This window comes from Zophobas morio, unplaced genomic scaffold (assembly GCF_036711695.1).
Source record: "Zophobas morio isolate AGI-343-1 ecotype UQ-CSIRO unplaced genomic scaffold, CSIRO_AGI_Zmor_V1 ptg000040l, whole genome shotgun sequence".
Lineage (NCBI taxonomy): Eukaryota > Metazoa > Arthropoda > Insecta > Coleoptera > Tenebrionidae > Zophobas > Zophobas morio.
The window spans coordinates 231,102-252,119 of record NW_026972145.1 but is presented as its reverse complement, the minus strand read 5'-3'; the positions used below and the strand labels follow the sequence as shown (position 1 = coordinate 252,119).

General features: G+C 33.4%; 1 protein-coding gene across 2 annotated transcripts in view; it reads right to left on the bottom strand.

Moving 5' to 3' along the window:
• LOC135140463 (scavenger receptor class B member 1) overlaps window positions 1–21,018 on the bottom strand; it is a 79,707-nt gene that overhangs the window by 5,199 nt on the left and 53,490 nt on the right. For both annotated transcript variants that reach the window (XM_064071020.1, XM_064071019.1), the window contains exons 2-8: window positions 14,245–14,336; window positions 13,994–14,154; window positions 13,449–13,590; window positions 2,648–2,854; window positions 2,368–2,594; window positions 1,470–1,636; window positions 1,041–1,422 (exon numbers count right to left, since the gene is read on the bottom strand). In XM_064071020.1, the coding sequence (XP_063927090.1) occupies window positions 1,041–1,422; window positions 1,470–1,636; window positions 2,368–2,594; window positions 2,648–2,854; window positions 13,449–13,590; window positions 13,994–14,154; window positions 14,245–14,336 (1,378 nt within the window). The remainder of the gene's footprint in view (window positions 1–1,040; window positions 1,423–1,469; window positions 1,637–2,367; window positions 2,595–2,647; window positions 2,855–13,448; window positions 13,591–13,993; window positions 14,155–14,244; window positions 14,337–21,018) is intronic.

The following is a 21,018-nucleotide window of genomic DNA, read 5'->3' as shown; positions in this document are numbered from 1 at the left end:
TTTAACAAGGTTTGCGGTCGATTGTGATTGCCTTTGTAACGACTAACTAGGATCAACAGTGGCCCTAAGTATTTCAGCAAGATTTAATCATATTACATTCGCCCCCAAGTGTCTTCGTCAAATTTAATCGCGTTTACGGTCGCCCTTGAGTACTTTTGTAAAATCTGACTGAACATTTATGGTTAGCAGTGGTCTTGGTGTCTCCATAAGATTTAATAGTATTTACAGTCGCCCCCAAGTGTCTTTGTAAAATCCAACTACATTTCTGTTATCTCGGAGTATCTAGGTAAAATGTAAACGCATTTAGAGCTGTTATCAAGCATCTTCATCGGATTTAACAAGAGTCACAATAGCCCTTGAGTTTTTCTGTAAAATCTGATCTGGTATACAGTCGCCCCCAAGTTTCTACGTGAAATGTAATCACTTTTACGACCGATACCAAGTATCTATGTGAAATTTATTCTCTATTACGACCGACACGAAGTGTCTTCATCAAAACTAACTGCATGTCTTCGTAAAATTTACAGTTGACACGAAATGTCTTCTTCAAACTTGATTAATTACAGTGGCTCCTAAATAAAATAATTAACATTGTCTTTAGTTGTCTCCGTGAGATTTAATTGTATTACAGTCGCCCCCAAGTGTTCTAGTAAAAATTAATCGCGTTTACGGTCGCCCAAAAATGTCTTTACAGCGATTAACTAGGATTAACAGTAACCCTAGGCGTGTTCGTAAAATTTTATCGTATTACAATCGCCCCCTAGTGTCTTAGCAAAATCTAACCGCGTTTATCGTCGCCCTTGAGTACCCTTGTAAGATGTAACTAATTTATTATGATTGATATGAGTGACCCTAGGTGAATTCGCATAATTTAATCGTAGTGAATCTTATGTTCTTTACAGTCGCCCCCAAGTATTTCGTCAATTTAACCATATCACAGGCGCCCCCAAGTATCTCTGGAAAACTTTTCTCGGACATTTTAAGCAACCCTCTCCAACACTGCCTCTTATCCTTATCAACCCCCTTCAACCCCAACCTACCTCCACACCGCGATGAGCAGCAGCAGCGCCCCCACCGCGAACAAAATCCCCGACAGCGCCGCCCTGGCAATCGGCGGCACCGTGGTAGCCAGACCCATCAAATGGGTCATCTCCTTGGGCAACCCCTCCAGCCCCTCCTCGAACCACATAATCGGGAAAATAATATCCGGGAAAGTGGCGACCTGCTTGATGTCCACCACCTGGGACACAGCCAAGTTGATCTGCACCCTGGCCTTGGCACTCATAGCGCTGCCCATGAGGGGCTGCACGTCCATATAGAACCTGTGCTTTTCTGGGTCCGGGGGCGAAATACCATCCAGAGCCGTCCTGTAGCTGTCATTGGCGAGGTAGAAGTGGGGGAAGGACAACAGAATAGGGGAGTCTGCAACAAAAGGGTGAGAATGTGGTGGCTCGACGCGGAAAAGTTACCGTATTGGCACAAGGACACGTTGAAGAAGCCCGCGGGGGCGCACGGGGGGCCGTGGGGGCAGAAGCACAAGTTCTCGGGCTTCTCGTCCACGTCGGCGAACACGTCGAGGGGCGGGGTGAAGCGGTAGGCCTCGATGTCGTCGCTGGCTTTGACGGTTTGTTCGTACCTGGAGAAAGTACCGTGGAATAAATCAAAGGTGGCTTTGAAATATATTTAGTAAAAATTGTTTTAACGGGAAATTTTCCTTAAATAAGCAAAACAAGGTACCGAAATAGAAAAAAACAATAATAATACAGCATCATTTATAACCGCAGATGTGCTCGTAACGTAGTACGGTTCAATGCTCACTTGACAACCCACACAGTTGTGAACGATTTATGGTCATAGCCCACCTGAAACGCGGTTACATTTTTAGCAAGAATTTCTCCTCGGAGACGTGATTTTTACGCTCACTACGGTAAATGGTTGTTTCTAAACAAAAGTATCCATTACATGGTATCAAATGATTTGGATAATGAAACTTAAGACAATGTTTAATTTAACACTTTCTAAGCCAACTAATGTGGTTTGTCTCGAGTCGGCTGTAATACGTATCATTATGTATGAGCAAGTAATGTAAATGTCATGACTAACACGCATGTTTGAACACGAATTGTGCATACAGTTTTGGCGCCCATGACACGACGACAATAAGATTTGTAAACTTAGTTGGAGTAAACAACTCTGAAATGTTGAAGAGTTATCACCACCGCAATTTACAAGTGTCAAAAAACATTAATCACGGAACGACGAGTTGAGTTGTTTACGGGCAAAATTTCCTGAGGCACTTGCGTCACTTGTAGCCAATTAACCCGTCATTCGATTCCTGTAACTCTAAATCACACCCATAATACTTACACCAGAGGTAGAATCCTGCACAGGTCCTTGTCATACACGTAAATGGTACTATTCTTCGTCAAGTGCGGCGGGAAAATCGACCCATCCGACCCCATCAAGCTATTACACTTATCCGAAGTGTAGTGCGTCAAATGGGACTGCCCATTGAACTTGTCAATCAAGCCATACTTCGTAATATCATTCGCTCCAGTGAAAATCGTCACCCTGTCCCTCGAGGTACCATTTTTCTAAGCAAAAACCACAATGACGATCAGTTGGCAAAAATTTTGACCAGGTTTACATTGTACATGAGGCCGAACTCCTCGTAGGGCAGCTTCTGCTCCTTGGGCACCACGTCCTTGGCGAGTTTGAGCAAAGGGTCCTCGTACCCCCACAGCAGCTGGCCCACTGTGACCTCCACGAAGGGCTTGATCTTGAGGATGTCCATGATGCTGGCCATCGCCAACCTGAGGAACCTGGCGGCGTGCTTCGACTGGGAAGTGGCGCTCTGGAATACCACAAGGGTCACTTTTTCGCTAATTTTGTCTAGTTTTACTAATATTGGACACTCATAACGCGGACTTTCTCTTCGTGGTGGGTTTATGTAACGCTGGTCTAGGCTAGGAAAAAACGAAATGAATGTCGATCGGGTGCTCCAGATTTTCCGCTCGGGCGGACTCGGCTCGTGGACGAGGAAATTCCCCACATTCACTGGTTGGAATGTGGGGTCGCGGGGGTGTTGAGGATTTTGGGTGATTTGAAGACGGAATGAACACTTTTGGAGGTTAAAATCATGTCATAGAGGTGTAAAAATAATGAGGTATAATTTCTCACCAAATGTGAACTTTGTTCAAATAGAGGCTGCCAGCTTGTCATCCTTGGAATTGAATTAGTATATTATATTCACGGCTTTTTAGACGTTAGATGGTCATGTTTTTTTTAGTTGTTACCATGACTAACTAACACGGTTTTTATTGTCATCATGCAAATCTTACTCAACGAAAGTCGCCAATTTTAAAATTTAAATTGTATTCCCTATCAATATACTACCTAAATCCTTTTCCATTGATTTTTCTTATACTGATTATGTCGCGGTACTTTTCTTTAATGTTTCCAATTTCGTAAGGTACTACCTAAGAATATTTGCTTTAATTTTTGATATCATTGTTACGAAATTTGTTCGTCAGGTTGTTCTTTCTATGTTTTGAATCTAATCATTTCTCTTCTTTATCGAAGTACTTTCACTACTGCTTCTTGTATGCTTCAATTAGCATTCCAGAAATGCTTTTTTCATTTTTTCTTTCAAGTTATAATTTATTCCATTCCTCTTCTTTCGCGTGAATCGAGTTCTTTTTTACTTTATCGAGGTACTTATCTTTAATATTTCTTTTCTACTTCGAACTCTTTCTCTGCCTTATCGAGGCTGTTCTCCCGCTATTTCATATATGTTTCAAGTTTCTAGTTTTTATTACTAAATTTCTTTAATTTTATGAAGTACCGCTTAGAGATTTTCGCGTCAATTCGAGTCGATTTTTTTTTCACTTGCAATTTTTCCATCTTCGTAAAATACTTTTGTAGTAATTTTTTCTTCTTTCGTGTTTCGTAAGGTACTACTTTAGAATTTTTGCCTCAATTTTTGGTACCGTTTCCATTTTGAATTATTAATTTTTCAAGTTACAGCTTTTTTTTCCTTCTTATGTTTTGAACCAAATTGTTTATCATCCTTATCCAGGTACTTTTTCTAGTGTATGTTTCAAGTTTCTAGTGTTTACCTCGAATCTTTTCTAATTTCGTGAAGTACTACCTATTTTTATACTACCAATATTTTTCTTCTTCGTCTAGGTACTTTTTTCTACTATTTCTTGTATGTGTGTTTCTTGTTTTTCCCTCGCAATTTCTCCAACTTCGTAAAGTACGACCAAAGTACTTTTACTGTAATTTTTTTCTTCTCTCGTGTTGAATCGAATCCTTTTTCTTCTTTGCTTAGGTCTTTTCCTTCACCATTTCTTGTATCTCGCGATTTTCATATTTTTGCTTCGTACTACCTTAATTTTTGGCACCGTTTCCATTTTGGAAACGATTTTTTTCCTTATTTATTTTAGAAGTTACATTTTTCTCCTTATGTTTAGAACCAAATCATTTGTCTTCTTTATCCAGGTACTTTTCCTAGTGTATGTTTCAAGTTTCTAGTCTTTACCTTGGAATTTTTCTAATTTCGTGAAGTACTACCTACTTTTATACCACCAATTTTTTTCTTCAAGCACTTTTCTCTACAATTTCTTGTTTTTCTCTCGCAATTTTTTCAACTTCCTAAAGTACGACTAAAGTACTTTTAATGTAATTTTTCTTCTCTGGTGTTGAATCCAATCCTTTTTCTTCTTTATTTAGGTCTGTCTTCACCATTTCTTGTATCTCCCGATTTTCAGATTTTTGCGTCGTACTACCTTAGAATTTTTGCCTTAATTTTTGGCACCGTTTTCATTTTGGAAACGATTTTTTTCCTGATTTATTTTTCAAGTTACATTTTTTTCCTTATGTTTTGAACTAAATCGTTTTTCTTCTTTATCCAGGTACTTTTTCTAGTGTATGTTTGAAGTTTCTAGTCTATACCTTGAAGTATTTCTAATTTCGTGAAGTACTACCTATTTTTATACCACCAATTTTTTTTTTCAAACACTTTTTTCTACTATTTGTCGTATGTGTGTTTCTTGTTTTTCCCTTACACTTTTTCCAACTTCGTAAAGTACGACCAAAGTGCTTTTACTGTAATTTTTTCTTCTCTCGTGTTGAATCGAATCCTTTTTCTTCTTTGTTTAGGTCTTTTTCTTCACCATTTCTCGTATCTCTCGATTTTCATATTTTTGCTTCGTACTACTTTGGAATTTTTGCCTTCATTTTTGGTACCGTTTTCATTTTGGAAACGATTTTTTTTTCTTTATTTATTTTTCAAGTTAATTTTTTTTTCCTTATGTTTTGAACCAAATCGTTTGTCTTCTTTATCCAGGTACTTTTCCTAGTGTATGTTTCAAGTTTCTAGCCTTTACCTTGAAATTCTTCTAATTTCGTAAAGTACTACCTATTTTTATACCACCAATTTTTTTCTTCAAACACTTTTTTCTACTATTTGTCGTATGTGTGTTTCTTGTTTTTCCCTCACAATTTTTCCAACTTCGTAAAGTACGACCAAAGTGCTTTTACTGTAATTTTTTCTTCTCTCGTGTTGAATCGAATCCTTTTTCTTCTTTATTTACGTCTTTTCCTTCACCATTTCTTGCATCTCTCGATTTTCATATTTTTGCTTCGTACTACCTTAGAATTCTTGCCTTCATTTTTGGTACCGTTTCCATTTTGGAAACGATTTTTTTCCTTATTTATTTTTCAAGTTACATTTTTTTCCGTATGTTTAGAACCAAATCGTTTGTCTTCTTTATCCAGGTACTTTTCCTAGTGTATGTTTCAAGTTTCTAGTCTTTACCTTGGAATTATTCTAATTTCGTGAAGTACTACATATTTTTATACCACCAATTTTTTTCTTCAAGCACTTTTCTCTACAATTTCTTGTTTTTCTCTCGCAATTTTTCCAACTTCCTAAAGTACGACTAAAGTACTTTTAATGTAATTTTTCTTCTCTCGTGTTGAATCCAATCATTTTTCTTCTTAATTTAGGTCTTTCTTCACTATTTCTTGTATCTCCCGATTTTCAGATTTTTGCGTCGTACTACCTTAGAATTTTTGCCTTAATTTTTGGTACCGTTTTCATTTTGGAAACGATTTTTTTCCTTAGTCATTTTTCAAGTTACATTTTTTCCTTATGTTTTGAACTAAATCGTTTTTCTTCTTTATCCAGGTACTTTTTCTAGTGTATGTTTCAAGTTTCTAGTCTATTCCTTGAAGTATTTCTAATTTCGTGAAGTACTACCTATTTTTATACCACCAATTTTTTTCTTCAAGCACTTTTTTCTACTATTTCTTGTATGTGTGTTTCTTGTTTTTCCCTCACAATTTTTCCAACCTAGTAAAGTACGACTAAATTACTTTTACTATAATGTTTTCTTCTCTCGTGTTGAATCGAATCCTTTTTCTTCTTTATTTATGGTATGGCATTTGCCAAAATCAGTCTTATCTCAGCAAATACTAGCCCCGCCCACCCGCCCGTATTTTCTCAGAGGATATGTGATTTGCCAAAAACAGTCTTATCTGAGCAAGTACTAGCCCCACCCACCCACCCGTATTTTCTCAGAGAATATGTCATTTGCCAAAATAAGACTTATCTTAGCAAGTACTACCCTCTGGCAAATAAAAGGCGGGTTGGCGGGGCTAGCACTTGCTAATATAAGTTTTATTTTGGCAAATGACATATCCTCTGAGAAAATAGGGGCGGGTGGGCGGGGCTAGTACTTGTTAAGATTAGACTGATTACTTTTGTTTTCGTGTTTTTTGTACCACTGATATTTCAGAACCGGTTTTTTCCATTTTTTTTTAGTTATAGTTCATTCTTTGTTTCATCTTTCGTAAAGAATCGAATTCATTTTCTTCTTTATCGACGTGCTTTTCTTTACCATTTGTCGTACCTTTCGATTTTCTTGTTTTTCCTTCCTAAGGTACTACCGCAGAATTTTTCCTTTACTGTTTGGTACCATTTCCATTTTAGAAACGATTTTCTTCCGAATTTATTTCTCAAATTACAGCCTATTCTGGTTTTCCTTCTCATGTTTTGAAACGAATTCTTTCTCTTCTTTATGGTAGTACTTTTCCTACTATTTCGTATAATTATGTTTCAAGTTTCTAGTCTTTACCTCGAAATTTTTCTAATTTCGTAAAGTAGTTTTTAAGGATTTTCGCCGCAATTTTTGGTACCATGTCCATTCTACAAATGATTTCTCAAATGTATGGTTAGTACTTTTTTCTTTTTGCGTGTTGAGTAGATCTTTTTCTTCCTTATCTAGGTACTTTTCTCTATTGTATCTTGTCTTTTTTTGACTATTTTTCCCACTTCGTAAAGTACCACCAAAGTACTTTTGTTTTAATGTTTTGTACCAACGATACTCCGCAACCGGTTTTTTCCACTTTTTTCTTTTAAGCTATAGTTTATTCTTTGTATCATCCTTCGTAATAAATCGAATTCATTTTCTTCTTTATCGAAGTGCCTTTCTTTACCATTTGTCATATCTTTCGATTTTCTTGTTTTTCGTTTTTAAGGTACTACCTTAAAAATTTTGTCTTAGTTTTTGGAAACATTTCCATTTTACAAACGATTTTTTTCCAAATTTATTTTTCAAGTCAGTTTATTCTTTTTTCTTTGTTACGTCTTGAATCTTCTTTACGGAGGTACTTTTCCTACTATTTCGTATATATTTCAAGTTTCAAGTCTTTCCTTCAAAATTTTTCTTATTTCGTACAGTATTTCCTAAGGATTTTCGCCTGAATATTAGTATTATGTCCATTCTACTTATGATTTTTTTTCTCATGTTTTGCTTTTAAGTTTATGGTTAGTACTTTTTTCTTTTTACGTCTTGAGTCGATTTTTCTTCTTCAATATCGAGGTACTTTCTCTACAATTTCTTGTCTCTCTCTCGCTATTCTTCCAACTTCGTAAAGTACGACCAAAGTACTTTTGGTCTAATATTTTGTACCACTGACATTCCAGAACCACTTTTTTCCATTTTTTTAAGTTATAGATTATTCTTTGTTATTATCTTTCGTAAAGAATCGAATTCTTTTCTTAAAAGGTACTACTTCAGAATTTTTGTCTTAATTTTTGGTATCATTTCCATTTTAGAAACAATGTTTTTCCAAATTTATTTTTCAAGTCAGTTTATTCTTTTTTACTTGTTACGTTTTGAATCTTCTTTAAGGAGGTACTTTTCCTACTATTTCGTATATGTTTCAAATTTCAAGTCTTTCCCTCAAAATTTTGCGAATTTCGTAAAGTATTTCCTAGGGATTTTAGCCTGAATGTTAGTACTACTTATGATCATTCTACTCATGATTTTTTTTGTCAAGTTTTGCTTTTAAGTTTATGGTTAGTACTTTTTTCTTCTTACATCGTGAGTCGATTTTTCTTCTTCAATATCGAGGTATTTTTCTGTACAATTTCTTGTCTTTCTCTCGCCGCTATTTTTTCAACTTCGTAAAGTACGACCAAAGTACTTTTGCTCCAATATTTTGGACCACTGACATTCCAGAACCGCTTTTTTCAATTTTTTTTTTTTTTGAAGTTATAGTTTATTCTTTGTTATTATCTTTCGTAATGAATCGAATTCATTGTGTCTTTCAATTTTCTTATTTTTCGTTCTTAAGGTACACTTCAGAATTTTTGTCTTAATTTTTGGTATCATTCCCATTTTAGAAACGATGTTTTTCCAAATTTATTTTTCAAGTCAATTTATTCTTTTTTCCTTGTTACGTCTTGAATCTTCGTTATGGAGGTACTTTTCCTACTCTATCGTATATGTTTCAAATTTCAAATCTTTCCCTCAAAATTTTTCCAATTTCGTAATGTATTTCCTAAGAATTTTAGCCTGAATGTTAGTACTATGTCGATTGTAGTCATGATTTTTTTTCTCATGTTTTGCTTTTAAGTTAGTACTTTTTTCTTTGTACATTTTGAGTCGATTTTTCTTCTTCAATATCGAGGTACTTTCTCTACAATTTCTTGTCTCTCTCTCTATTTTTCCAACTTCGTAAAGTACGACCAAAGCATTTTTGGTCTAATATTTTGTACCACTGACATTCCAGAACCACTTTTTTTCCATTTTTTTTTTTTTGAAGATATAGTTTATTCTTTGTTATTATCTTTCGTAATGAATCGAATTCATTTTCTTCTTTACCATGTTGTGTCTTTCAATTTTCTTGTTTTTCGTTCTTAAGGTACTACTTCAGAATTTTTGTCTTAATTTTTGGTATCAATCCCATTTTAGAAACGATGTTTTTCCAAATTTATTTTTCAAGTCAATTGATTCTTTTTTCCTTGTTACGCCTTGAATCTTCTTTATGGAGGTACTTTTCCTACTATTTCGTATATGTTTCAAATTTCAAGTCTTTCCCTCAAAATTTTTCTAATTTCGTACAGTATTTCCTAGGAATTTTAGCCTGAATGTTAGTACTACTTATGTCCATTCTACTCATGACTTTTTTTCTCATGTTTTGCTTTTAAATTCATGGTTAGTACTTTTTTCTTTTTATATCTTGAAGTCGATTTTTCTTCTTCAAGATCGAGGTACTTTTCTCTACAATTTCTTGTCTTTCTCTCTCTATTTTTCCAACTTCGTAAAGTACGACCAAAGCATTTTTGGTCTAATATTTTGTACCACTGACATTCCAGAACCACTTTTTTTCAATTTTTTTTTTTGAAGATATAATTTATTCTTTGTTATTATCTTTCGTAATGAATCGAATTCATTTTTTTCTTTAGCATGTTGTATCTTTCAATTTTCTTATTTTTCGTTCTTAAGGTACACTTCAGAATTTTTGTCTTAATTTTTGGTATCAATCCCATTTTAGAAACGATGTTTTTCCAAATTTATTTTTCAAGTCAATTGATTCTTTTTTCCTTGTTACGCCTTGAATCTTCTTTATGGAGGTACTTTTCCTACTATTTCGTATATGTTTCAAATTTCAAGTCTTTCCCTCAAAATTTTTCTAATTTCGTACAGTATTTCCTAGGAATTTTAGCCTGAATGTTAGTACTACTTATGTCCATTCTACTCATGACTTTTTTTCTCATGTTTTGCTTTTAAATTCATGGTTAGTACTTTTTTCTTTTTATATCTTGAAGTCGATTTTTCTTCTTCAAGATCGAGGTACTTTTCTCTACAATTTCTTGTCTTTCTCTCTCTATTTTTCCAACTTCGTAAAGTACGACCAAAGCATTTTTGGTCTAATATTTTGTACCACTGACATTCCAGAACCACTTTTTTTCAATTTTTTTTTTTGAAGATATAATTTATTCTTTGTTATTATCTTTCGTAATGAATCGAATTCATTTTTTTCTTTAGCATGTTGTATCTTTCAATTTTCTTGTTTTTCGTTCTTAAGGTACTACTTCAGAATTTTTGTCTTAATTTTTGGTATCAATCCCATTTTAGAAACGATGTTTTTCCAAATTTATTTTTCAAGTCAATTGATTCTTTTTTCCTTGTTACGCCTTGAATCTTCTTTATGGAGGTACTTTTCCTACTATTTCGTATATGTTTCAAATTTCAAGTCTTTCCCTCAAAATTTTTCTAATTTCGTACAGTATTTCCTAGGAATTTTAGCCTGAATGTTAGTACTACTTATGTCCATTCTACTCATGACTTTTTTTCTCATGTTTTGCTTTTAAATTCATGGTTAGTACTTTTTTCTTTTTATATCTTGAAGTCGATTTTTCTTCTTCAAGATCGAGGTACTTTTCTCTACAATTTCTTGTCTTTCTCTCTCTATTTTTCCAACTTCGTAAAGTACGACCAAAGCATTTTTGGTCTAATATTTTGTACCACTGACATTCCAGAACCACTTTTTTTCAATTTTTTTTTTTGAAGATATAATTTATTCTTTGTTATTATCTTTCGTAATGAATCGAATTCATTTTTTTCTTTAGCATGTTGTATCTTTCAATTTTCTTGTTTTTCGTTCTTAAGGTACTACTTCAGAATTTTTGTCTTAATTTTTGGTATCAATCCCATTTTAGAAACGATGTTTTTCCAAATTTATTTTTCAAGTCAATTGATTCTTTTTTCCTTGTTACGCCTTGAATCTTCTTTATGGAGGTACTTTTCCTACTATTTCGTATATGTTTCAAATTTCAAGTCTTTCCCTCAAAATTTTTCTAATTTCGTACAGTATTTCCTAGGAATTTTAGCCTGAATGTTAGTACTACTTATGTCCATTCTACTCATGACTTTTTTTCTCATGTTTTGCTTTTAAATTCATGGTTAGTACTTTTTTCTTTTTATATCTTGAAGTCGATTTTTCTTCTTCAAGATCGAGGTACTTTTCTCTACAATTTCTTGTCTTTCTCTCTCTATTTTTCCAACTTCGTAAAGTACGACCAAAGCATTTTTGGTCTAATATTTTGTACCACTGACATTCCAGAACCACTTTTTTTCAATTTTTTTTTTTGAAGATATAATTTATTCTTTGTTATTATCTTTCGTAATGAATCGAATTCATTTTCTTCTTTAGCATGTTGTATCTTTCAATTTTCTTGTTTTTCGTTCTTAAGGTACTACTTCAGAATTTTTGTCTTAATTTTTGGTATCAATCCCATTTTAGAAACGATGTTTTTCCAAATTTATTTTTCAAGTCAATTGATTCTTTTTTCCTTATTACGCCTTGAATCTTCTTTATGGAGGTACTTTTCCTATTATTTCGTAATGTTTCAATTTTTTTTTCTCATGTTTTGCTTTTAAGTTTATGGTTAGTACTTTTTTCTTTTTACATCTTGAGTCGATTTTTCTTCTTCAATATCGAGGCACTTTTCTCTACAATTTGTTATCTTTCTCTCGCTATTTTTCCAACTTCGCAAAGTACGACCAAAGCATTTTTGGTCTAATATTTTGTACCACTGACATTCCAGAACCACTTTTTTTTCATTTTTTTTTTTTGAAGATATAGTTTATTCATTGTTATTATCTTTCGTAATGAATCGAATTCATTTTCTTCTTTACCATGTTGTGTCTTTTAATTTTCTTGTTTTTCGTTCTTAAGGTACTACTTCAGAATTTTTGTCTTAATTTTTGGTTTCAATCCCATTTTAGAAACGATGTTTTTCCAAATTTATTTTTCAAGTCAATTGATTCTTTTTTCCTTGTTACGCCTTGAATCTTCTTTATGGAGGTACTTTTCCTACTATTTCGTATATGTTTCAAATTTCAAGTCTTTCCCTCAAAATTTTTCTAATTTCGTACAGTATTTCCTAAGAATTTTAGCCTGAATGTTAGTACTACTTATGTCCATTCTACTCATGATTTTTTTCTCATGTTTTGCTTTTAAGTTCATGGTTAGTACTTTTTTCTTTTTACATCTTGAGTCGATTTTTCTTCTTCAATATCGAGGCACTTTTCTCTACAATTTGTTATCTTTCTCTCGCTATTTTTCCAACTTCGTGAAGTACGACTAAAGCATTTTTGGTCTAATATTTTGTACCACTGACATTCCTGAACCACTTTTTTCCATTTTTTTTTTTTTTTTGAAGTTATAGTTTATTCTTTGTTATTATCTTTCGTAATGAATCGAATTCATTTTCTTCTTTCCCATGTTGTGTCTTTCAATTTTCTTGTTTTTCGTTCTTAAGGTACTACTTCAGAATTTTTGTCTTAATTTTTGGTATCATTTCCATTTTAGAAACGATGTTTTTCCAAATTTATTTTTCAAGTCAATTTATTCTTTTTTCCTTGTTACGTCTTGAATCTCCTTTACGGAGGTACTTTTCCTATTATTTTGTAATGTTTCAATTTTTTTTCTCATGTTTTGTTTTTAAATTTATGGTTAGTACTACTTAGTAGTTTTCCAACTTCGTAAAGTACGGCCAAAGTACTTTTGCTTTAAATTATCGTACCATTGACATTCCAGAAGCGCATACTTTATTCTTTTTTTCTTCTACTGTTGTTGTATTTTACCAGAATGGTTTAATCACCGACATGCTAAATCATTTCCAAGGCTGACTCGATTACAAATTTGTTACAAATTTTCTACTTCCCAAGATGGAAATTTACTGACCTCTAACCTCAAACAGACCTCAACAACCGAGTCAGTAATGCACATTCCACACCAATGTGCTGTTCTGTCAGAAATTCTATGTTTATTTCAGTATGAAACCTGACTTGATTAACGATACCCACAAAGATATTATTTATGTTGCTACCTTACCAACACCGACACTATAGATAACTAGCGATGACTCAAGGCTAAACTTCTTCGCTCATTACAAGCAATCACATGAACACGATGAAAACAGGTGTTAAATTTAATTAGAAAAAAATTAACACAAATTATCCACCATAATTAACGGAATTCTTAATAACCACCCAATTTTTTCTTCAGCATTAGCGAGCATGACTAGTGCAATAACGTTTTTTACCTTCCTCCAACTAAACAAACAAATATTCTCACGTACTCACCAGCATTGGTATATTGGGCACTACGACCACGTCATCTTCAAGGCCAGCGGACCTCGACTCATCGAACATGTAGATCTTCTCCTGGTTGAACGAAACCGTTCCATTGTCGTGGAACTTGATGTTCTTCTTCTCCCATTTCTCGCTGAAACCGAAAATCGTGGTGTTGTAGACAAGACGCGTCACGTGACTGCCCTCCCTCCGGCCGCCATTGTTAACTATCGCGTTTAATTACTTAATCGTCGTTATTTTGATTTATGTTTTGTTTTTAATGTCATAAATAGTTTGATTGATTGTTCGGAAGTTTTGAAATTGTTCTGTTTACAAGCAATGTACAGGTTGTTGTTACTATTACTATTCGTGTGCAACCCTCCCTCCGGCGGCCATTCCCTGCAGCGTTGCCAGTTCCGTTCGATTGCGCAACGCCGCATTTCGTAACCGTGTAGCTCGTCCCGTTTCAGAATCACTTTCTCCGCTTTCGTCTTACGCAAGAGATGCGTTACGGCGCGATTGTAATGGGAAGTATCGGGGGTGGCGCTTTCACTCACACGTAGACGTAAGGTCCCAGCTCGTCGACGACCGGCTTGGAGCCGTTGTTGAGGAACTCGTCGGCGTTGGTGACGTTGTAGACGTAGACTTGGATAACGGGGACGACGGGCGGTTTGGCCCACCATCCGAAGGCCTGCGAGCCATTCCTCAGCGTAACTTCCTGCGTAAAAAACGTCACGTTACGAAAGAATTTGTTTGATAACATTTAAGTAGGCTTCGGGTTTCAAGGTTATTGTGAAAGAGCGCTTACGTGATTGACGACTAGGTTGACCCAGCTGGCGAAGAATACGAGCACGATGACGCCGAAGATGATGATTCCGACGGACGCCGCCACCACGAACCCTGGAACAAGAACAAGTTTAAATCGGCCTCCAGATCAACCGCGAAAGCGGCATGATGGCGGCGAGAGGGGAGGCGTTACGTCACCCGCGCTAATTATCTTAATTAGAATTAGTCCGGGCTCCGGTACAAATGAAACCAGTTTGAAAGGTGACCTCTTGGATCCACGCTGGTACTGAAAACTCAAGCGAGGTTGGTACCCTTGAAATTTGCTCTCTTGTTTTTTAAAAACGTTGTTCGGCTAACCACCGTCTGACGTCCGATAAGTCGTCAGCGTGCTGACGATTGCTCGCAAGAACGTGGACGGAATGGATGTCAAGGAAAGTTTTGTCCTGAGTGACCGATTATTTTCATTGACGTTTAAGGGGAAAACGACGTTTCAATGGCGCGGGAGGGGAGGCAAACGTAAATATTGTCGAAGAGTTACATAAATGTTGTTCTTGACTGGCTGGCAGTTTTCGAGTTGATTGTGAACGGCCTTGCGACGGAAAAAAATATAATGACTGTGCCAATTTAGTACATTATAAATATATATAAAATGTTAATTAATGTGAGCTTAATAAGGTCGAATCAAAAACGTCGATTGTAATGGCGCGCGAGGGGAGGCAAACTCACAATTCATAACCTATAATGTGAGAAAATGGAAAAAACGCAACAACAGATATTGTAATGAAGAAAGAAGGAAAGTCATGTACCTACGATGTGCAAAGATATGAAAGCTGCTTTCGACACGGTACAGAGAAACTAAACTAGAATTAAAATTACGGTACTAATTAAAATTTAGAAAAAACAACAGATGCATTCTCACGATAAACGATGAATGTCAATGTTTTTGGCGTAGATTAGTCAAGACGGAACTGGAGAGGGTTATACAAATGAAGGATGTACTAAAAGGAGCAGCTCAAATATGGACAGTTCCATTTATGGAAAAAAACAAATATGCATAATGATGTCGACGTGAAATAAATACATACTTGAAGAAGGAAAATTGATATTCTTTGTGAGTAATGTGTGTTATTGTACTTAGGAAAGCAAGGAATAAAAGAGGGGGAAATACAGAAAGTAAAAATCATTCCAGAGTTGTTTTTTTCGGGAAAATAAAAAAAGCAAAAAAATGTAAAGAGAAATCAAAACTACAAACTTGAAATATACACGAAAAGTAGTACGAAAAGTACCGCAATAAAGAATAGAAAGAATTCGATTCAACACGTAGGAGGAAAAAACAAGCTATGACTTCAAAATCTAATTAAAAACAAATCGTTTCTAAAATTATGATGATACGATTATTTAAAGCAAAAGTACAAAGGTACCACTTTGCGAAGTTGAAAAAATTACCAGAGAATGGCAAGGACTTCAAAACATGCAAGAAATAGAAAAGATAAGTACTAATGAACTTAACACACAAGAGAGAAAAAAATTATAATACACAAAGAGTGAAAGTACCACGATAAAAAAGAAGATTTCGATTTCACACGAAAGATGGAAGAAAGAATAGCTTGAAAAACAAATTGGAAAAAAATGTTATATAGTGGAAATAGTACGACAAATTGAAGCAAAAATTCTTTGGTAGTACCTTAAGAAGTTGATAATACTGCGAAGGATAGACTAGAAAATCGAAACATACAAGAAACAGTGAAGACAAATACCTCAATAAAGAAGAAACAGAATTCCATTCAACACGTAAGAGGAAAAAAGCTATAGCTTGAGAAACCGACTTGGAAAAAAATCATTTCTAGAATAGAAATAGTACCATAAATTGAAACAAAAATTCTTAGGTTGTACCATAGGGAGTTGAAAAAATTAGGACGGATAGACAAGAAAATCGAAACATGTAAGAAATAGAAAAGATAAAGAGTTTGACAAAGAAGAGAAAAAAAATCGATTTAACACATAAAAAAGAAAAAATTATAAGCTACAACGCGAAAAACAAATTTGGAATAAACCACTTCTAAAATGGAAATGGTTCCAAAATTACAGCAAAGTTATGAAGTTGGAAAAAGTTACGACAGAAAAAAAAGTAAATCGAAACATACAAGAAATAGTGAAAGTACCACGATAAAGAAGAAAAAGATTTCGATTCCAGACGAAAGATGGAAGAAAGAGTAAACTATAGCTTGAAAAACAAATTAGAAAAAAATGTTTTTATAATGGAAGTGGTACGACAAATTAAAGCAAAAATTCTTCGGTAGTACCTTAAGAAGTTGAAAATACTGCGAAGGAAAGACTAGAAAGTCGAAACATACAAGAAACAGTGGAGACAAATACCTCAATAAAGAAGAAACAGATTTCCATTCAACAAGTAAAAGGAAAAAAACTATAGGTTGAGAAACCGACTTGGGAAAAAATCATTTCTAGAATGGAAATAGTGCCATAAATTGAAACAAAAATTCTTAGGTAGTACCATAGGGAGTTGAAAAAATTAGGACGGACAGACAAGAAAATCGAAACATCTAAGAAATAGAAACGATAAATAGCTTGACAAAGAAGAGAAAAAAATCGATTCAACACATAAAAAAGAAAAAATTATAAGCTACAACGCGAAAAACAAATTTGGAATAAACCACTTCTAAAATGGAAATGATTCCAAAATTACAGCAAAGTTATGAAGTTGGAAAAAGTTACGACAGAAAGAAAAGTAAATCGAAACATACAAGAAATAGTGAAAGTACCACGATAAAGAAGAAAAAGATTTCGATTCCACACGAAAGATGGAAGAAAGAATAAACTATAGCTTGAAAAACAAATTAGAAAAAAATGTTTCTATAATGGAAATGGACGACAAATTAAAGCAAAAATTCTTAGGTAGTACCTTAAGAAGTTGAAAATACTGCGAAGGAAAGACTAGAAAATCGAAACATACAAGAAACAGTGAAGACAAATACCTCAATAAAGAAGAAACAGATTTCCATTCAACAAATAAAAGAAAAAAAGCTATAGTTTGAGAAACCGACTTGGAAAAAAATCGTTTCTAGAATGGAAATAGTGCCATAAATTGAAACAAAAATTCTTAGGTAGTACCATAGGGAGTTGAAAAAATTAGGACGGACAGACAAGAAAATCGAAACATCTAAGAAATAGAAACGATAAATAGCTTGACAAAGAAGAGAAAAAAATCGATTCAACACATAAAAAAGAAAAAATTATAAGCTACAACGCGAAAAACAAATTTGGAATAAACCACTTCTAAAATGGAAATGATTCCAAAATTACAGCAAAGTTATGAAGTTGGAAAAAGTTACGACAGAAAGAAAAGTAAATCGAAACATACAAGAAATAGTGAAAGTACCACGATAAAGAAGAAAAAGATTTCGATTCCACACGAAAGATGGAAGAAAGAATAAACTATAGCTTGAAAAACAAATTAGAAAAAAATGTTTCTATAATGGAAATGGACGACAAATTAAAGCAAAAATTCTTAGGTAGTACCTTAAGAAGTTGAAAATACTGCGAAGGAAAGACTAGAAAATCGAAACATACAAGAAACAGTGAAGACAAATACCTCAATAAAGAAGAAACAGATTTCCATTCAACAAATAAAAGAAAAAAAGCTATAGTTTGAGAAACCGACTTGGAAAAAAATCGTTTCTAGAATGGAAATAGTGCCATAAATTGAAACAAAAATTCTTAGGTAGTACCATAGGGAGTTGAAAAAATTAGGACGGACATACAAGAAAATCGAAACATGTAAGAAATAGAAAAGATAAATATCTTGACAAAGAAGAAAAAAAAATCGTTTCAACACATAAAAAAGAAAAAAATATAAGCTACAATTCGAAAAACAAATTTGAAATAAATCACTTCTAGAATGGAAATGGTTCCAAAAATTACAGCAAAGTTATGAAGTTGGAAAAAGTTACGACAGAAAGAAAAGTCAATCGAAACATACAAGAAATAGTGAAAGTACCTCGATAAAGAAGAAAAAGATTTCGATTCCAGACGAAAGATGGAAGAAAGAGTAAACTATAGCTTGAAAAACAAATTGGAAAAAAATGTTTCTATAATGGAAATGGTACGACAAATTAAAGCAAAAATTCTTTGGTAGTACCTTAAGAAGTTGATAATACTGCGAAGGAAAGATTAGAAAATCGAAACATACAAGAAACAGTGGAGACAATACCTCAATAAAGACGAAACAGATTTCCATTCAACAAGTAAAAGGAAAAAAGCTATAGCTTGAGAAACCGACTTCTAGAATGGAAATTGGTGCCATAAATTGAAACAAAAATTCTTAGGTAGTACCATAGGGAGTTGAAAAAATTAGGATGGACGGACAAGAAAATCGAAACATGTAAGAAATAGAAAAGATAAATAGCTTGACAAAGAAGAAAAAAAAATCGATTCAACACATAAAAAAGAAAAAATTATAAGCTACAACTCGAAAAACAAATTTGAAATAAATCACTTCTAGAATGGAAATGGTTCCAAAAATTACAGCAAAGTTATGAAGTTGGAAAAACTTACGACAGAAAGAAAAGTCAATCGAAACATACAAGAAATAGTGAAAGTACCTCGATAAAGAAGAAAAAGATTTCGATTCCACACGAAAGATAGAAGAAAGAATAAACTATAGCTTGAAAAACAAATTGGAAAAAAATGTTTCTATAATGGAAATGGTACGACAAATTAGAGCAAAAATTCTTAGGTAGTACCTTAAGAAGTTGAAAATAGTGCGAAGGAAAGACTAGAAAATCGAAACATACAAGAAACAGTGGAGACAAATACCTCAATAAAGAAGGAAAAGATTTCGATTCAACTAGTAAGAGGAAAAAAGCTATAGCTTGAGAAACCGACTTGGAAAAAAATCATTTCTAGAATAGAAATAGTACCATAAATTGAAACAAAAATTGTTAAGTTGTACCATAGGGAGTTGAAAAAATTAGGACAGATAGACAAGAAAATCGAAACATGTAAGAAATAGAAAAGATAAATAGCTTGACAAAGAAGAGAAAAAAACATCGATTCAACACATAAAAATGAAAAAATTATAAGCTACAACTCGAAAAACAAATTTGGAATAAATCACTTCTAGAATGGAAATGGTTCCAAAAATTACAGCAAAGTTATGAAGTTGGAAAAGTTACGACAGAAAAAAAAGTAAATCGAAACGAAAGAAATCGTGAAAGTACCTCGATAAAGAAGAACAAAATTTCGATTCCACGAAAGATGGAAGAAAGAATAAACTATAGCTTGGAAAACAAATTGGAAAGAAATATTTCTATAATGGAAATGGTATGACAAATTGAAGCAAAAATTCTTAGGTAGTACCTTAAGAAGTTGAAAATACTGCGAAGGAAAGACTAGAAAATCAAAACATACAAGAAACAGTGGATACAAATATCTCAATAAAGAAGAAAAAGATTTCGATTCAACTAGTAAGAGGAAAAAAGCTATAACTTGAGAAACCGGCTTGGAAAAAATCGTTTTAGAATGGAAATGGTCCAATAAATTGAAACAAAAATTCTTAGGTAGTACCATAGAGAGTTGAAAAAATTAGGACGGACAGATCAGAAAATCGAAACATACATGCAAGGAATAGAAACTATAAGTACCTTGATAAAGAAGAATGAAGTCGATTCAACACATAAGAGGGAAAAAATTATTAACCTACAACTCGAAAAACAATTTTTTTGAAAAAAAAAAACATTTCTAGAATGGAAGTACTTCCACGAAGACGAAAAAAATTTCGATTCAACACGAAAGACAGAAAAAGAATAAACCACAGCTTGAAAAATAAATTGGAAAAGAATGTTTCTATCCTGAAAATGGTACGACAAGTTAAAGCAAAAAATGTTAGGTAGTACCTTATCAACATGAAAAAATTGCTAGGAAAAATGTGCTTCAAAAAATTACGGCAAAATCATGAAGTTGGAAAAATTGACACAGAAAGAAAAGAAAATCGGAACCTACAAGAAATAGTAAAAGTACCTCCACAAAGAAGAACAAGTTTTCTACTCAACAGAAAGATGGAAAAAGAATAAACCATTAATTGAAAAACAAATTGAAAAAAAAATGTCTCTGTAGTGGAAATTGTACGACAAATTAACGCAAAAATTCTGAGGTCGTACCTTACGAAGTCGAAAATACTGCGAAGGAAAGACTAGAAAATCCAAACATACAAAGAAATAGTGGCAACAAAGCAAGAAAATGTCAATTCAAGACAGAAGAGAAAAAAAATAATCTACAACTCGAAAAACAAATTTGGGAAAAGTCATTTCTATAATAATTAAAATGGTTCGAAAAAGCACGGGAAAATTTATGAATTTGGAAAAATTACAACAAAAAATAGTGAAACTACCTCGATAAAGAAGAAAAAAATTTCGATTCGACATGAAAGATATAAACAAAAATTTCTAGAAAAGTAATTTGGAAAAAATGTTTTTATAGTTGAAATTATACGAAAATTAAAGCAAAAATTCTCAGGTAGTACGTTACGAGGCTGAAAATACTAATCTATAACTTGAGAAACAAACTGGGATTTTTTTTCTAAAGTGGAAATGGTACGATAAATTAAAACAAAAATTCTTAAGTAGTACTATTCGAAATTTGAAAAATTAGGACGAACAAACAAGAAAATCCGAACAAGCAAGAAATAGAAAAGGTAAGTACCTTGATAAAGAAGACAAAAAAGTCAATTCAAGACAGAAGAGGAAAAAAAATAATCTACAACTCGAAAAACAAATTTGGA